Source organism: Ovis aries, chromosome 4, assembly GCF_016772045.2.
Source record: "Ovis aries strain OAR_USU_Benz2616 breed Rambouillet chromosome 4, ARS-UI_Ramb_v3.0, whole genome shotgun sequence".
NCBI classification, from domain to species: domain Eukaryota; kingdom Metazoa; phylum Chordata; class Mammalia; order Artiodactyla; family Bovidae; genus Ovis; species Ovis aries.
Window position 1 is genome coordinate 106,382,706 of NC_056057.1, and position 17,480 is coordinate 106,400,185.

General features: G+C 40.9%; 1 protein-coding gene across 1 annotated transcript in view; it reads left to right on the forward strand.

Moving 5' to 3' along the window:
* Positions 1 to 17,480, forward strand: part of WEE2 (WEE2 oocyte meiosis inhibiting kinase) — a 34,643-nt gene that overhangs the window by 5,553 nt on the left and 11,610 nt on the right. Inside the window, exons 2-9 of the mRNA XM_004008116.6 lie at positions 1,218 to 1,414; positions 3,370 to 3,421; positions 6,674 to 6,846; positions 8,844 to 8,965; positions 15,235 to 15,381; positions 15,977 to 16,084; positions 16,216 to 16,301; positions 17,145 to 17,315. Of these exons, the coding sequence (XP_004008165.2) occupies positions 1,218 to 1,414; positions 3,370 to 3,421; positions 6,674 to 6,846; positions 8,844 to 8,965; positions 15,235 to 15,381; positions 15,977 to 16,084; positions 16,216 to 16,301; positions 17,145 to 17,315 (1,056 nt within the window). The remainder of the gene's footprint in view (positions 1 to 1,217; positions 1,415 to 3,369; positions 3,422 to 6,673; positions 6,847 to 8,843; positions 8,966 to 15,234; positions 15,382 to 15,976; positions 16,085 to 16,215; positions 16,302 to 17,144; positions 17,316 to 17,480) is intronic.

Below are 17,480 nucleotides of genomic sequence, written 5' to 3' on the forward strand. Positions count from 1 at the left end.
CCTTCTCCAGGGGATTTTCCTGACCCAGAGATTGAACCCGGATCTCCTGCACTGCAGGTGGATTCTTTACCATCCGAGCCACTGGGGAAACCCACAGTAATTATACTGTGAGGTAATATCTTGGCCCCTGGGTCTACTACTGTCCTCTTGAATCTATAACACAGCCATTCCTCTGGCTCCTGGTGCTTAGGTCATGATAGCATGCTGCTGTCTCATCAGAATTCTTTGATTTCTTACCTCTGTGGTTTGATTTAATTCTGGTTAGGTTTTAGGCTGGTGCTCTTTCACTGTACCCACTGGGAGTGGTAAGTCCTGCACATTTTCCTATGGATTAGTATGCTAGTTAAACAGCCCTTGCAGAGCCTTGCATCTTAAGGGCTTAGACTATTCCTTTTCAATCTTTCTACCCCATTTCATGGAGCTTCTCTCAACTGGTGCTACATTTTAAGTGGAATTGGAAACTTCTTCCATGCTTAGTCTATGAAATCTTTCCCTTACAAAGTGGTTGTGAGCTGCTGACTAGTGGACTTCATGTTTTTTAAGAGCTGGAATTCATCCTTCAGCACCCAGCCCAGCAAGAACCCAGGTCTCCAGAATTGCAGGCAAATCCTTTACTGTCTGAGCCACCAGGGAAGCCCATGTGCTACTTAGGAGGCAACAGATATTGGAATGAATGACTGAGGGGAAATTAAAATATACACTCTGGGAACCAAAGTGCCGGGTCTTTTAGAGTCATCTGTGTTTGTCTAAGCTTCAGTGTCACCTTTAAAAAGCTGGAGGTAGGACTAGAACTGGTGGTCTCATAGCTGGGTAGCCAGAATCGCCCAGGGGAAGGGGGTGGAGCTTGACACAAGTACAGATTGTGTGAGGGTTGTACACCAACATGAATGTACTTACTGCCACCGAACATGCTGAACGTACCATACAGGTAATATGGTTAAAATAGTATGTTTTATATTCTGTGACTTTTACCATGATTAAAAAAAAAAACATTAAAATGAAAGTGCAGATTGCTGTGTGGATCCCAAGAATCAAGATGTTTCACAAGAGGACTAGTTACGATGCAACTAGTTTGCACTGTACCAGGTACCCTCTAAGATCCCTTTCAGCAATAGCTTTTTTTTTTGGTTCAAGTGTTAACTACCTAACTGATACAGAATCTTTTTTTTTTTTTAAATTAACTCCATTCTGATGTGCCTTTTGTTATCCTCATTCAGGGCCAGGTGAGCCAGTCAATGATTTCTTCAACAGGGAAGCCTCTCCCCCGAAGCTCTAAGCATCTGAAGCTCACACCCGGCCCCTTCATCGATGAGATGACCTCAATGGCTCTGGTCAACATTAACCCCTTCACTCCGAAGTCCTATAGAAAACAATTCCTTAAATCCAATGGCAAGAGGAAAACCCGAGGCGATCTGTAAGTATCCTGTTATGACTCTTGAGAACTGGTCTTACTATTGTCAAAAGGAAAGGAGAGTGTTAAAGACTAGCAATAAACAATGTCTGTTTGAATGATAAACATCGTGTTTATGTATCCCCTCCTTCCTAAATGTCAGTGTTGGCTATAACCTTCATCACAGAGATCCTAACACCTTTCCATAACGAAGTGCACGGTAAAATACTTTCTCTTTGAAAGAAGAGAGCAGAGTAAGTGAAGATCTGACTTTAATATTAGGAAGTCGAACAGGCGGTGGAATTGCTCTCAAGGGCTCCCCTCTGGTTACAGTGAAGCTTGCAGTTGGGGAAGGTGTTCTCATTTCAGAGAGTACATCGCTGTTTTGAATTCAGTGGTATGACTGGCAATGAGAGCTACAGAGCCAGAATTCGAACTCCTCTGCAGGTGATGGAAGATTGGCTGAACAGAAAAAGAGTGTTGCTTTTGGAGGTGCTAATAGATGCAAAGCTGACTACACTATTCTAGAAAGGTCACTCAGTGGCAGAAATTGGCTACATAAGGAGTTTGCAGATTACTCAGGGGCTTTTTTTTTTTTAAGTGACCCTATCCATATGTGAGGGAATGAAGGGGTACTTCCTTTCATTTCTATTTATTTATTTTTTGGCTGCATGTGGGATCTTAGTTCCCTGACCACGGATGGGGGAACCTGTGCCCCCTTTAATGAAATGAGGAATCATAACCACAAGACCATCAAGGAAGTCCCTCAAGGACATTTCTTTATCTTCAGTGCTGCTTTTTTTTTTTTTTTAATAGAATAGAAGCACCTCTAAAACAGGCCAGTCTTTTGTGCTCAGATGTACTTGGCAAAATAAAGGTAGAACTAACCATCTTAAAGTCTACAGAGCATTTAACGTGTTGTGTTCTTTTGGAATCAGTGACCATATGTTAATCAGCCTTGTAGCCAGAATAGGTTTTTCTCAATACTGTTTCTTGGATCTTAAGTAAATAGGACTCGAGCACAAGTACACTGGATCTATTCTTGTTACTGAATATTCCACTGGTTTTTAGCTCTTCAGGATTCTTTGTAAACCTGCAGAGTGAATGGATTCATCTCTCACTGAAGCTAGCAGGAAAAGACTGCTGATTTGAATTCCTGGCTCTAAAAGTGATGATGCTTTCATAAAATCATTTAGTGATTCTGAGACAGTATTTTCCCTTCTTTTTCACTGTGGTGGTGTTATTTTATAAAGATTAGAATGTAGTATTAAATTTAAGTCACAAGTTTGCCTGCATCAATTTCTTTGTGTGAATATAATGTCCTCCATTTGCCATTTTGATCCTGTCCTTGTCCAGAAAAGAAACCTAACTGATCTAGAAACTGAAATTTTGCTTAAAGATTCCAGAAGGCATCTGCTCATGCCAAAAGAGAATATCCATCAGAGACTTCAGCTTATTGAAAAGTAATTGAAAACATCTTAGCTAGGATTAGAGTGCATTTTGCTATGCCTACAGTCAGCTCGTGAGCCTAAGACAGGCCAGGCCCTGGGGAAGGAAAGTAGGGCAGGGGACGCATTATACTGTTGGGGAGAACAGCCTTAGAGTTTCTCACATGTCCTGTAAGCTCTCTTGACTCCACATCTCAGCATACCTTGTTCTATTTGTCTGAAACCCTTTTTCTTTTCTCTTAGCTGTTTCCTCCTCATTTTTGGAATCTTAGCTTATATATCCTCTTTTTTGCAGAAAGTCTTTTACTTTCAAAATAGAGTACATAGTACTATCTAGAGTAGCCTTCATGTCTTGTTTTTAATACTGTCCTAAGTTCTTATATTAAAAAGTTCTGTTTATTCCTGCTTCTAAATATGGATTGAAGAAGGAGAATAATTGTCTTATTTACTTGTACTGTACCCAAACCTAGCACAGTACCAGGGTCCGTAAGTGTTAATCATACATTGATAATCATTTTTTTCCCCCCCAAGTGAGGAATCCAGTCCAGGAGAAGGCAAGGGAGAACAAGGGCTGCCTGCTAAGGTGAGCACTGCTCTTTGGACCAGCTGTTGTAACACAGCCATTTCATTCTAATACCTCTTCTTTCTCCCTCCCTTCCTCCCTTCCCAAACCTTGACACTTGTAGTAAATATGTCTTGCAGGTGAATTTATCTGGACTGTAATCAGGGTCTATAGTCTTAGCTAGTTGTTACTTTTTCAGGCAGTGTCTAACATCTATACTGCTGAATCATTACCTTGGACTGTTCTTAAATTCAAAGCTACTGTTTCTGTCTTTGATCTGGGGGAAAGTTCTGTATTGCTGGGGTACCGAAGTAAAAGGAACATCAAGATATCTAAGGTCCAAAAAGAAAAAAAAAAACAAAAACAGAAAAATAGCATAAAGCCAGAGGTTTATATGTAAAAGTTTTAGCTCTTAAATGTGTCAATATTTACTGATTTTATAATGTTCAGAATCTTTGATCTAGTATCACTCATTTGATAATCTAAACTAAGAAAATAATGCCGTAAATATTACCACCAGAGATGTTTGTTTCAGCCTTAACTATAAGAGCAGAAAAAGAAAAGAAAATAGAGGAAGTACCAAATATCCAGTAATGGAAGAATGGTTAAGTAAATTAGACCATAAAGTCAGTGGAATATTAAATTGCCATCAAGATGACATGTTGGACATAGGCATGTTTTCATGATATTATAATGTTCAGTGTCCGTACAGGGCAGGGAGGAGGATGGGGAAGAGGTGATATGGATAGTAAGCTGGTACTTGGTGTCTGAGATGAGGATATAAGGGAGCAGGTAAGCACTACCAGAGCCTACAGGCCTCTGATAGAGGAGACAGAGAAAGGGCTGGCAGCTGGAGCAAGTCCAGAGGTGGAGGAAATTGAGCTTGAGATTGGTAAGGGCAAGGAAAATTATCGATCTTGTTGATGAAGACTGACTGGGCCTGGATGTTGAAAATGAAAAGCTGGTAAGAGTCAAGATTTTTTAAACATTTAAAGTTAGATGGGAAAAGTTCTTGCTAATGGAGATATTGGGAAAAGGTGATTTCACAGAGATGAATCAGTTTGAACTGAGATTCTTATAAATCTATGGATATTTCCATCATCATAGCTACTGTTTACTGAGAATTTATATGTATTCGTGATACATGTAATTTTCTTTTTTTAGTTCTAAAAGTCTTTTTATTGAGTCTTTGAAATTTTCTATATATAAAATCATATCATCTGAAAATAATGACAGTTTTATTTGGCAGTGATTTTTTGGATATACAATAAAAGTAAAAATCAACAAGTGGAACTATGTCAAACTTAAAAGTTCTACACAGTAAAAGAAATAGCAAAATGAAAAGGCAACCAATAGAATGTGAGAGTTTTTTGCAAACCATATATCAGATAAGAAGTTAACATCCAAAATAATTTAAAAAATTGTACAGCTCAATAACAATAAAAAAAACCTCCACAAATAATCTGATTAAAACATGGTAGAGGATCTGAATAGACATTTTTCCAAAAAAAAGGCACCCAGTGGTCAACAGTTAAATAAAAAAGATGTTAAACATCAATAATCATCAGCGAAATGAAAATCAAAAGCATGAGATATTACCTACGACTGTTAGAATGACTATTGTCAAAAAGACAAGAAATAACAAGTGCTGGAAAAGATGTGGATAAAAGGAAATCTTTGTTCACCATCAATGGGAATATAAATTGGTTCACTCACTATGGGAAACAATAAAGAGTTTCCTCAAAAAGTTAAAAGTATAACTATCACACGATTCAGCAACTCCACTTTGGGGTATATACTCAAAGGACGTCAGAGATATATGCACTACCATACTTATTATAGCATTATTCACAGTAGCCAAGATAGAATGATTGATTGATCTATCATTTATCTATCTATGTATGTATCACGTATTATTCATGAGAAAGAAGAAATGCCTTCCATTGTTGACCACATGGAGAAACCTTGAGGGCATTATGCTAAGTGAAATAAGTCACACAAATACTGTACGATATCACTTAAATGTGGAATCCAAAAAAGCCAAACTCATAAAAACAGGGTAAAATGTTAGTAGGGGCTAGAGGGTGGGGAGATAGGAGAGATGTTATTTAAAGGCACAGACTTGCAACAAGTAGATAAATAAGTCCTAGAGCTCTAATGCACAGTATATAGTTGATATAGGTAGCAGTGTATATTACAGCCATTAAGCCTGAAACTAGATCTCTAATATTCCCACCATAAAAATAAGTTATAAAAATGCAGCATTATGGAGATGTTGGCTAATAATATATAAATGTATCAAATCAACAGGTTGTACACCTTAAATTTATACAATGTTATAGGTTAAGTATATATTTAATAAGATATAAGTTAAAAAACATGTAATAAAAGAAATCTAGTCCTACGTAAGCAAAATGAACTGCTCTGCCCATTTGTCATGAGCTGACTGGCTTCTGAGTGGGATGCAAAGGTCTGTAGATATATTAATATTCACTTGTTCCACAGTTGCCAAATTGACTCTAGAGCTGCAAGTGAAGTGAGTGAAAATGTTAGCAATTTCAGTGGCGTCCAGGTCCTTGCAACCAATATTTGAAAGGACCATGAGACATAGTTGCTCTGATCCTCGTCTGACAAATGAGAAAACTGATACAGGAGTTCAGTGACTTGCTCGAGTTCCTTACCTATGAGAGCAGTGAGTGATGTCACGGTTGGCCAGTAGGGGGAGCGGTTGCTGTAGCTGAGCACACAGTCTGAAATAAGTCAATTTGACAATTTTGTTCTCTAGACTAAGGCTTTGGGGGAAGCACACTAAAAAGTATGTTTATTGCACTTAAGATGAAACATTAGCAGCCAGAGCGTGAGAAAAGTAAACGAGAGTCAAAGAGAGGTGTTCTGTTTGGCGTCCTCCTCCAAGAGCCCGTCACTCCTTTCCGCTGAGGACAGTAGCTTTGGCTATGGGGGCAGTGTTCCCTCTAGGGACAAACATAGGGAAGAAAACCCAAACAGGAAATAATACAGAGTAAGGTTTAATAAGTTAGCCAAGAGAAGTGTCGGTGCAGAGTTGTATGGAAGGCTATAAAGAGCACACAGAAGGTAGTCAGCAAGTGTGGCAGGGCGGTGGGAAAGGGGTGGTTCTTGCCACCATGAATATTGACACAGACAGACTCCAATGGATTTGCCTCAAAAGTCTTTTTGGAGACTTAGGGAAATTGAGGGATCTAATATGCCTTAATTTTATTCTAAAATATTTCACTTTTTGCTAAAATATTTCAGAGATGTGTTTTACGAGAAACCAACATGGCTTCCCGCTATGAAAAAGAATTCTTGGAGGTAGAAAAAATTGGGGTCGGGGACTTTGGTACAGTCTACAAGTGCATTAAGAGGCTGGATGGATGTGTTTATGCAATAAAACGCTCGACGAAACCTTTAGGAGGATTATCAGATGAGTGAGTACCTTTAAAATGTACTATAAATACACACTTGGATTTATCAAAACATTTTGAGTAAGAGCAGTGATGTCATTTGCTACTTTAAAAAAGTCAACCTTACCACAGAAAGTTGTCTCACATTTGTAACCTTTCTGAATTTTCAAGATCAGAGATAAGTTATTTCCTGAAATATACCATGAGCAATTGGAATTATGCTGTGTTTTTTTTTTTTTTTTGTATTTCTCATGGCTTTTACTACTGGTCTTACTACTTTTTTTATCTAATGAATGGATTTAGGAAAGGATCTTCTGGTATCTGCGTAGTTCATCAGAAATACTACCAACCAGTGAGTTATTGTTAACTCGCTGGTTATCTCTCAGTTCAGTTCAGTCGCTCAGTTGTGTCCGACTCTTTGCGACCCCATGAATCACAGCACACCAGGCCTCCCTGTCCATCACCATCTCCCGGAGTTCACTCAGACTCACATCCATCGAGTCCGTAATGCCATCCAGCCATCTCATCCTTGGTCATCCCCTTCTCCTCCTGCCCACAATCCCTCCCAGCATCAGAGTCTTTTCCAATGAGTCAACTCTTCGCATGAGGTGGCCAAAGTATTGGAGTTTCAGCTTTAGCATCATTCCTTCCAAAGAATATCCAGGGCTGATCTTCAGAATGGACTGGTTGGATCTCCTTGCAGTCCAAGGGACTCTCAAGAGTCTTCTCCAACACCCCAGTTCAAAAGCATCAATTCTTTTGCGCTCAGCTTTCTTCACAGTCCAACTCTCACATCCATACATGACCACTGGAAAAACCATAGCCTTGACTAGATGGACCTTAGTTGGCAAAGTCATGTCTCTGCTTTTGAATATGCTATCTAGTTTGGTCATAACTTTCCTTCCAAGGAGTAAGCATCTTTTAATTTCATGGCTGCAATCACCATCTGCAGTGATTTTGGAGCCCCCTCAAAATAAAGTCTGACACTGTTTCCACTACTTTGTGTTAATAATAAATTCAATAGTCAAGTTGGAAAAACTCCAAGCCAGGAAAAACTAACAAAAATTTAAATTTCATTCCTAGAACTAATTGTTCAAAAGTTCTTCCTTTTCACAAGGAAAACAAGTATTTTCAGATTCAGCCATTGCTTTTTGTGAACTCTGGGAAATATAATACTAAAATGCTGAATCTGAAATTAGTCTTTGGAATTCTTCATTTATATACTAAAATCGATCAAGCACTGCATTTTGCTTCTGTTTTTGTGTGTTGGATTTTCTATTCTATAATGGACATCTGTCTTCAGGACCGTCCCTGTGGCTACATCATACCAGCAGAGTTTAGTACTGACTATAATTAAGGCTTCCCTGTCGGCTCAGTGGGTGAAGAATCTGCCTGCAATTCAGGAGAAATGGGAGACCCGGGTTCGATCCCTGGGTCTGGCAGATGCCCTGGAGTAGGAAATGGCAACCCACTCCAGTAATCTTTCCTGGAAAATTCCAAGGACACAGGAGCCTGGCAGACTACAGTCCAAGGGGTCGCAAAGAGTTGGACATGACTGAGTGACTAAGCACACACATAGCAACCGTCTAGCTTTCATAGGGATGGTAGAGGGCCCATCACAATATCCACAATCAAGTCCATTTCTTGTTAAGCCCATCAGGGTTTTTAGATTGTGAAAATTAGAATCAAAACAAGTCTGCTCCTGAGGTAATGGACACCTAAGATTCCTCTCTACATGTATCCTGTTCAATCAAAAAACCGTGGGCTTGGGCCCAGGACAACCAAGGTTCTGGTCTTAGATCTGCTATCACCAGCTCAACTTTGGGCCACTTAACCTTTTAAAGGCTTCATCCTTGTCACTATGTCATATAGAGGAGTTACAAACCTTAAATGTGCTAAGATAGTAAGCAAGCAAGCATTCAGCAAATGTTCTGCCACTGTGAATAATGCCTCATATCTCGCCTTTAAAGACTTTGCATGTGTATTGTTTTCAGTTTCCTCAGTGCTTTCCCATCTCTTAGGACTCTGGCTATGCATGAAGTTTATGCCCATGCGGTGCTGGGACACCACCCGCATGTGGTTCGTTACTACTCTGCGTGGGCAGAAGATGACTACATGATCATTCAAAATGAGTACTGCAATGGTACGTAAGTGGGCTCATATCTACGGAGAAGGAGGATTAGCTTTTAAGTCTTTGGGGAAAAAGCTCTTTGCTTCCTTCTTGTACTTAATAGCAGGTATAGCAGAATCACATCTGAAAGTCTGTACTACTGGTTTGCTTGGATGCAGAGAGCTGGAGGAAATGAGTTGAGCTGGAAAGGAATCTCAGGCTTATGCTATTAGGTGTTTCTTTCAAAGCTGACGTGTAGTTGGTACACAGGAGCTATCACGTTCTTCACACTTTAATACTTAGAAAGCTTTTACGCTAGTGGTTTGGATGATAAATCATCTTTTTACCATTTACTAGGTGCTCTAAAAGATGTAAGCCATAGTCTCTACTATTTTGGAGGAGGGAGTGGTAAACTTACATAGCCAACTTTTGATTAATTTGGAAGTGGATTCCTGTGTTTGGGGATTGTTCACGTTTCTTGCTGCTGCTTACTTTGGAGCTTTAAGTGTTCTCACAAGAGTAGGGGCATGGGGTAGGGTGCTGGGACTGAAATCTAGTGATTCAGATACATCCTCCTAGGTCCTTCAGGACTATGTATACATAGTAACCAGTAAAACTTTTTTCTGAGCTACTTAAATCACAAAGCATGGTCCTTTGGATTAACATATTTCTAACTCATGATTTAATAGTTCTTATCTATAATTAAGGGGTTACATAACAGCAGTTATGTATTATTATTCTTGGAAATGCATTTTTATAAAAATGTCTAGTGATATAGTAGGAAAGAGCTATCAATTGGATAGAAGCTTGTCATTGTTTTAGGATACATCCACATTTTGTAATACGTATTTTAGCCCCAGTAATTTGGAGAAGGAAATGGCAACCCACTGCAGTATTCTTGCCAGGAGAATCCCATGGATGGAAGAGCCTGGTGGGCTACAGTCTATGGGGTCACGAAGAGTTGGACACAACTGAGAGACTTCACAATACTGGATAATGGCATCCCCCCAACATATACACCTACCCTGAGTTTTTTTTTAATGGTGCAGTCTGTCTTTGGGTGAGTTTAGTTACCACCAGACAGACTGGCTTTTGAGGACAGTGATCAGTGATAAAGCTTCAACACTGTATACATGATTACTTTCACCAGTAGGTAAGTAAATAACATGAGATGCTAGAAGCATAGAAAATGGTACACATATTCTACAAAATAATAATTTGGCATCTTCCTTGTTATTTCCTTATAGCCTGATTTTCCCATAGCCTTACTTGTGAACTTCATGAGTTTTTTTTCTTTAATAAGCTCAGCCAAAATCCCTTTTTCTAATAGTTTCTTTGGGTTAAAACAAAATAGACCCTTTCCTTATACTTGTGATTGAGTAGTTGAGACCTTGTTTTTAATCATCTTCTCTTAATTTCTTCTTATCATAACCTGAGGGTCTCTATTCTTTTTTTCTTCCCTCTCTCTATAGAGAAGATTGATTTTATTTCCATAACATTTACCTATTAACAAAGATAACATCAAATTTAAAAATCCATCAATAAAGCAAAATTAACTAATTTTAACCTGTGGGCAATGTAAAATTTTAACTGGGGCAATGTAAAAGTTTCAAATTTTCAAAAAGAATAAGATGAAGCAATCTATTACAAAATCATCTCATTCTTTTCAACATTTGAATATCTTCTTCGGCTTGACACTGTATTAAGCTCTCGGGTGCAAAATCCTGTGGAGTGAGGTAAGTCCTTACTTCAAGAAGCTTTATTCCATTTGCTCTCTTATAATGAGCACAGAAAGTGGCCAGAGAGGGGGAATGTGGGCAAAGGTAGCAGGGAGTGTGGGATGGGCCTGAGCTTTAGAGTCGGCAGACTGGAGCTCAAAGCCCAGCTCTGTCACACAGCTCAGCTGGTAAAGAACCTGCCTGCCATGCAGGAGACCCCAGTTTGATTCCTGGGTGGGGAAGATCTCCTGGAGAAGGGATAGGCTACTGACCCCAGTATTTTTGGGCTTCCCTTGTGGCTCAGCTGGTAAAGAATTTGCTTGCAATGCAGGAGACCTAGGTTCGATCCCTGGGTTGGGAAGATCCCCTGGAGAAGGGAAAGGCTACCCACTCCAGTATTCTGGCCTGGAGAATTCCATGGACTATGCAGTCCATGGGGTTGCAAAGAGTCAGACACGACTGAGTGACTTTCACTTCACTTCAGTTCTCTCAGGATCACTGAGTCATCATTTAATCTCACTGAGTAAAGAGACAGTAATATTTACTTAATGGAGTCATTTGCGAAATTAGCAACAGTGTGTGTCAAACGCTAGCACATCATTAAGTCCGAATACATAGTAAGAACATGGTAATACTTGCTATTAGCATAGCCTGAGAAAATGTCATGTAGGAGCTAAGACTTGAACGAGACCTTGCAGGAGTATTCCTTGAGCTTATGGAAGCAGAGGGAAGACTAGCATGCAGGCTGGAAGCATGGTACTGGGCTTACGTCTGGCCTAGTAGATAGAAAGGAGACTAAACAGGACTGAGCTGACCCCTGTAGGAGGAAATCAGACCAGCAAGGTGAAGTGTGGGAAGCCTGTAGTGGGCATTGAAAGCCAGGCAGCAAGTGTGGACTAGATGTAAGATACTATGGGAAATCAGTGTTTGTTCATTGTGGTGCTTCAGCTAACTTCACTCAATACTTGCCAACTCACACGTAACTGTGATTTAGCAAAATCTAATTCACATACATTGAACCTTTCAAATGTGAACTGATAATGGAAAATAAAGCATGCCCTTTTGTGGGACTTCCTGGATGGTGCTAGTGGTAAAGGACCCCGCAGGCCAATGAGGGTAGAGGTAAGAGACACAAGTTTGATCCCTGGGTCGGGAAGGCCCTTTGAAGGACGGCTCAGCAGCCCACTCCAGTACTCTTGCCTGGAGAATCCCACGGACAGAGAAGCCTGGCAGGCTGCAGCGCATAGGGTCGCAGAGAGTTGGACACGACGGAAGTGACTTCGCACACATGCAAATCTTGTTTGTCGTTGAGGGTAATCCATGTTGAGACTTTTCACAGTGGTGCTGGTGGTCTAGTTGCTAAATGGTGTCACACTCTTGTGCCCCATGGACTGTAGCCTGCCAGGCTCCTCTGTCCGTGGGATTCTCCAGGCAAGCATACTGGAGTGGGTCTAAGTAAAGGATAAGAAATCCAAAGTGTGTGTCAGGTAGCCGGGGCTTCTTTCCCTCCGCCCACATCCTCCCCCTCCTCCTCCATCTCACCTCTTCATCCTGTGCCCTGTTTCCCAATACCCACCCTTACCCACCCATATCGACCCAAACCCCTCTACCCAGCCTCTCGTAGCAGTCAGGCTGGAACATGCATGGTGACAGTTTTAATCTCAATTATAAACTAGATGAGGTAGATAACATAGATTTTAACTGTGAGAGACTAACAGTCATCTGATTTCCCGCTTGTCCCTCATAAACCCTGAACCAATCACAAGTTTCCACCCTCTCCACCACCCTAGCCAAGGTCCCCTACAAGGTCACCTCTGGGCCAGCCTCAGAAATCTGAGGTCTCCAGTAGCCGGCTGATTCTGCAACAACCAGGCTTCTAACCGGCTCAGCGCTGGATACTCTCTCCCTGCGTGTGTGCGTGCTCAGTCGCTTCAGTCATCTCCGACTCATTGTGACACTATAGGCTGTAGTTCCGCAGGCTCCTCTGTCCATGGGATTCTCCAGACAAGAATACTGGTGTGGGTTGCCATGCCCTCCTCCAAGGGATCTTCTCGATTCAGGGATCAAGCCTGTGTGTCTTACATCTCCTGCTTTGGCAGGCAGGTTCTTTACCACTAGTACCACCGGGGAAGCCCAATCTCTCCCTAATCGCAGTGTTTTCTTGTGACGTCTTCTGGCATAGAAGTTTTACAGAGCATGATCCCCTAGAATACTGGTCTCACATTTGCTCAAGTGATATGACATCCGGAAGTTGGAGCACCATGAATACAGGTTATATTTTCCCTCCAGATGAGGGACTATTTTCCCAGCAGAAAAGTAGGCTTGTGTGGTTGGCAGCAAAGTAGCATAGTGAGAATACAAAAACATAAATAAGACATGCTGGTGAACTGTTGGCCTGCTTTTTGCATTTCATTGTCAGAAGGTATTTGCTATTTCTTTGGTTTGGCATCTGTTAGGTCTTATGAGCAGACAGGAAAACAAGGATATATTTTTCGGAAGTATCTATTCTCCTACCAAGTGGGGCGAATACATTTATCTAAAGGAAGGAATCCAGCAACTCATCTCACAAAGATGGTTTGAAAAGAACTGCCTGGGAGCTGGCCATATTCCTCCTAAGGCACCTCCTAAGGCACCGAGCCAATGCCAGGGGCTACCTTGGGTTACGGAGCTAAGGCTTCAGTGCAGCTGGGTGGATTAAGAGGGATGAAGCTTACAGTTCATTCAGTATTGCTATGTCTGCAAATGCATGAAAGTGAAGTGAAACATGTTAGTCACTCAGTCATGTCTGACTTTGCGACCGCACAGACTGTAGCCCGCCAGGTTCCTCTGTACATGGAATTCTCCAGGCAAGAATACTGGATGGGTAGCCATTCCCTTCTCCAGGGGATCTTCCCGATCCAGGGATCGAGCCTGGGTCTTCCGCATGGCAGGTGGATTCTTTACCATCTGAGTCCCTGGGGAAGCCCCCTGTCAATGGCTACTTCTTGTTAATACTGTTTAGTAAAGAACAGTTCATTATGCTGTTCCACAAGAGTGTGTGGACGATCAGTTTTAGCTCAAGCAAAATAAGGATATTCTAATACAGTCATATGAATGAGTACTTTTCAGTAACTTCTGTTCTACAGTTTTATTGCTTGGCTAACTTTAACACTACCTATAGAGATTCTAAGTAATTGAAAGTGCTGCGATCACTGGTCCAGTTCCCCTTACTAAATACCCATGACACTTCAGGGGATTAGAAATCCCTCTACTTATAATCTAAAGGAACATATTAAAGGAATGCTAAGTAACTCACGATGCTTATTTCTTTCTATACATTTCATAGGGGCCTTCACTTAGTCTTTTTCCTCTGTTACCAGAATAGACATTCAGTTCAGAAAATACTGATTACATGCCAGACCGTGGGACAGGAAGGATGAATGAGCTGTGGGCCTGTCCTAAAGGAACAGCCAGGCTAGTGGAGACCCAGGGGCTTTGATGCAACCTCCCTTTTCCTCCATCACATCTCATAAACTCATCTGCAAACTTAGCCTCAAGGTGGCTTTGTTTATAACAACCCCAATGCACTCTTTACTTATTCTTCCTTTTTACTGTCACCTACAGTTCATAAATTCTTTCCTAAGGACATTTCCAGGGAAAAACAAAAACCTTCTATTTAGCCCCCCGCCCTTTTTTTTTTTGGTTTCTGAAAGGTGCTGAATTCTCCGTTCTGAATTTATTTGAATGTGGCAGTTCAACCTTTACATTCAATTTTACATTAGAGAGTTTTAAATATAGATTTCCTTTAAAGTATAGTTACCATCTCAGACCCTACTGTTCTGATACACACCTGAAGGGGGGATTTACAGGCCTTATAACTGATGGGGGTCCCAGAATTCTCTAATTTGACTGAGGAGGCTACAGACAAATGCTAATTAATGAATCAAAAGGTTCAGAAGCATTCTAATACCTTAGGGCAGGGGCATCTGAGGTCAGGTAGTCAGATGAGCTCAGGGCTTATCTTTTTATTGACAATAGTAATAGAGTTGATAAACACACACAGTGGCTCAAAGAGGGTTTAGGTGTACATGGAGGTTTTATATTTTCTTTGGGTCAGCCATCATTAAATGTTCTTATTTCATGATATATGTTTTAATGGAAGGAAACTTGAAATCGATTACATTAAAGTTACTAATGGCCTATAATCACTAGCTTGACACCAACATGAAATTATTCATCAATACCATAGTAGCTATATGACTAGCCCTGACTGATCTTCTGTTGATAACAAGGTGAAGCTTTTTAAATGTTAGCTGGGGGCATACTCAAGGCAATAGAGCCACATATTAGCTACCTAGGATATAGCATTTTCTTTTTCCTCTTTAAAGGTCCTTAATTATTCTTTCCAATATGTTTGTGGTATAGACAGGGAGCTGATATTCTGTCTATGGGAGAGACATCATATCACACCGACATTGAAGCAGTTGAGACTTGTTCGACTGAGTTCATTCATGAGGAATGTATTGAATATGTACTAGGCTTTCATGTATAAGATTCACACCTTTTTCTCTTACTCGGTGGGGCTATTCTGTTGTTCTTTCCTAGGTGGGAGCTTGCAGGCTGCAGTAACTGAAAATGCAAAGTCTGGCAATCATTTCCCAGAGCCCAGACTCAAGGACATCCTTCTACAGATTTCCCTCGGGCTCAAATACATCCACAACTCCGGCATGGTGCACCTGGACATCAAGCCCAGTCAGTCCAGCTCTCCTCTGCTCCTCTGGCCGTGTTGAATTCCTTCCCCACTGTTGTCAGAATCTGTGCCTACATGACTGTCAAAGAGGCTGTTAGCTGGCAGAATCCCTCCACATCCCTCTCCCCCTGCCCACATTCCAGTCAAACAGCTTTAACTACTTTCCCATTGCTCCAAGAGGACAGAAAGAAAAGACTCCCAGATAGTGAAGCCCAAGTATGAAAATAAGTATTGAATTTACTGCATAGATAAGAGACTCCATCCTGACTGTTTACAACTAGTGGGTTAAGGCACTCATTCATCTGAAATGCAAGGAAATGTTGTTACTATCCTGTGTTGTTGATTATTTCTTTGTTTTGAGGTCACCAGCCTCTTCAAAGAGGTTTGAGGTTTAAGTTCCACTGAAATAGGTATTATCAATTGCTGAGCTGTTTGGAAGTAGTGTGAGAGATTCCATGGAAGAAAAGAAACCTTGGTAGTCTTGTTACCTGTACACACAGAAGAGGAGGATGATTGAAATGTCATTTACAGAAAAGAATCTTTGAGGTGAAAAGGTTTAGGAATCATTCCTTACGACAGTTCTATATTTTTTTTCAGGTAACATCTTCATTTGTCATAAGATGGAAAGCGACTCTCCCGTAGTCCTGGAAGACGCTGAAAATGAAGCTGATTGGTTTCTCTCTGCTGATGTGATGTATAAAATTGGCGAGTCTGTTTTGTAACTTGATTGGTATACTCTTATCCTACAAAATGTATGCTGATGACTCTAATCCATTTATTCCAGTTTTAAGAAAAACATGCTTTAAAAGACCTATACTTCTTTTTTCTTTTTTTAGGTGACTTGGGTCATGTGACATCAATAAGCAATCCCAAAGTGGAAGAGGGGGACAGTCGCTTCCTGGCTAATGAGATTTTGCAAGAGGTATAGATTTGGGGACCAAAGGGTTTTGAATAGTCCATTTAAATGTTTGCAAAGAGGGTGGCTCAATCAATGGATTAATCAACATTTTTGCTGTTTTTTTGTAAAGTTCTTTTGCTATTTCTAATATTTTTTTAGAATTCTTAGTATTATGAATTTCCTAGCAGGAAGGAAGCCTTTATTGGTCCAAGCCAACCTTTATTATGAGACTAGCCTTTTGGCAGCACCACCAGCCTTGGTCACTGAAATGCCCTTCAGTTATTGCTCATCTTTTAACATGTCTATGAGTCTGGCCTAGGAAGGATATAACTTTCTACAGGATGATAGTTGGGGGAAAAAAGAGGAGTCCTTCCTCTTTATGATCAGTCAATCTAAGTTTCAAGCCTTTTTGAAACTGAGAGAACGAAAGAGTGCTGAGATTCTGCCTCTGACTCTTGAGGGCAGCATATTTAAAAAAATTTTTATTTAATTTTTAATTGGAGTTTAATTACTATACAATATTGTGACGGTTTCTGCTATACATTAACATGAACCAGCCATAGGTACACATACGTCCTCCCCCTCCTAAGCTGCCCTCCCACCTCCTTCTCCATCCCACCCATCTAGGTCATCACAGAGCACCAGCTTTGGGTTCCCAGGACCAGGGCAGTGTTACTCAGGTGGATTGATGCCCTGTCCTCTGTCTTCTCTAGAAAGAGACTACTAACCATAGCAGATATGACCTGCCCACTGTGTCTGTTTAAGGTCGTGTGTGTTCAAGCAACTCTCTCTTACCAGTTGTATTTTAGTCTAGACTCGCCTCACTTGGCAAACTAACCAGCCTTCCTGTCTTCTTCTGTTTTGAAGAATTATCAGCACCTCCCCAAAGCAGACACATTTGCCTTGGGCTTGACCATCGCCGTGGCTGCCGGAGCACAGTCGTTGCCCACCAACGGCACCGAGTGGCATCACATTCGTGAGGGGAACCTTCCAGACATTCCTCAGGAGCTCTCCAAGGAATTCCACCAACTACTCAAGGTGCTGTCTCTTGTGAAGAAAAGATGGAAATGTATTTTTTTTAATGTCTTGACAAATAGATGTCTACCTATTTCTATGTGTAAATCGTCCTTAGAGTTAGTTGATACTTATACTTACTGAGGAGCTCAGTGTTGGTCCTGTGCTAGGTAATAAGTCTATGCTAAT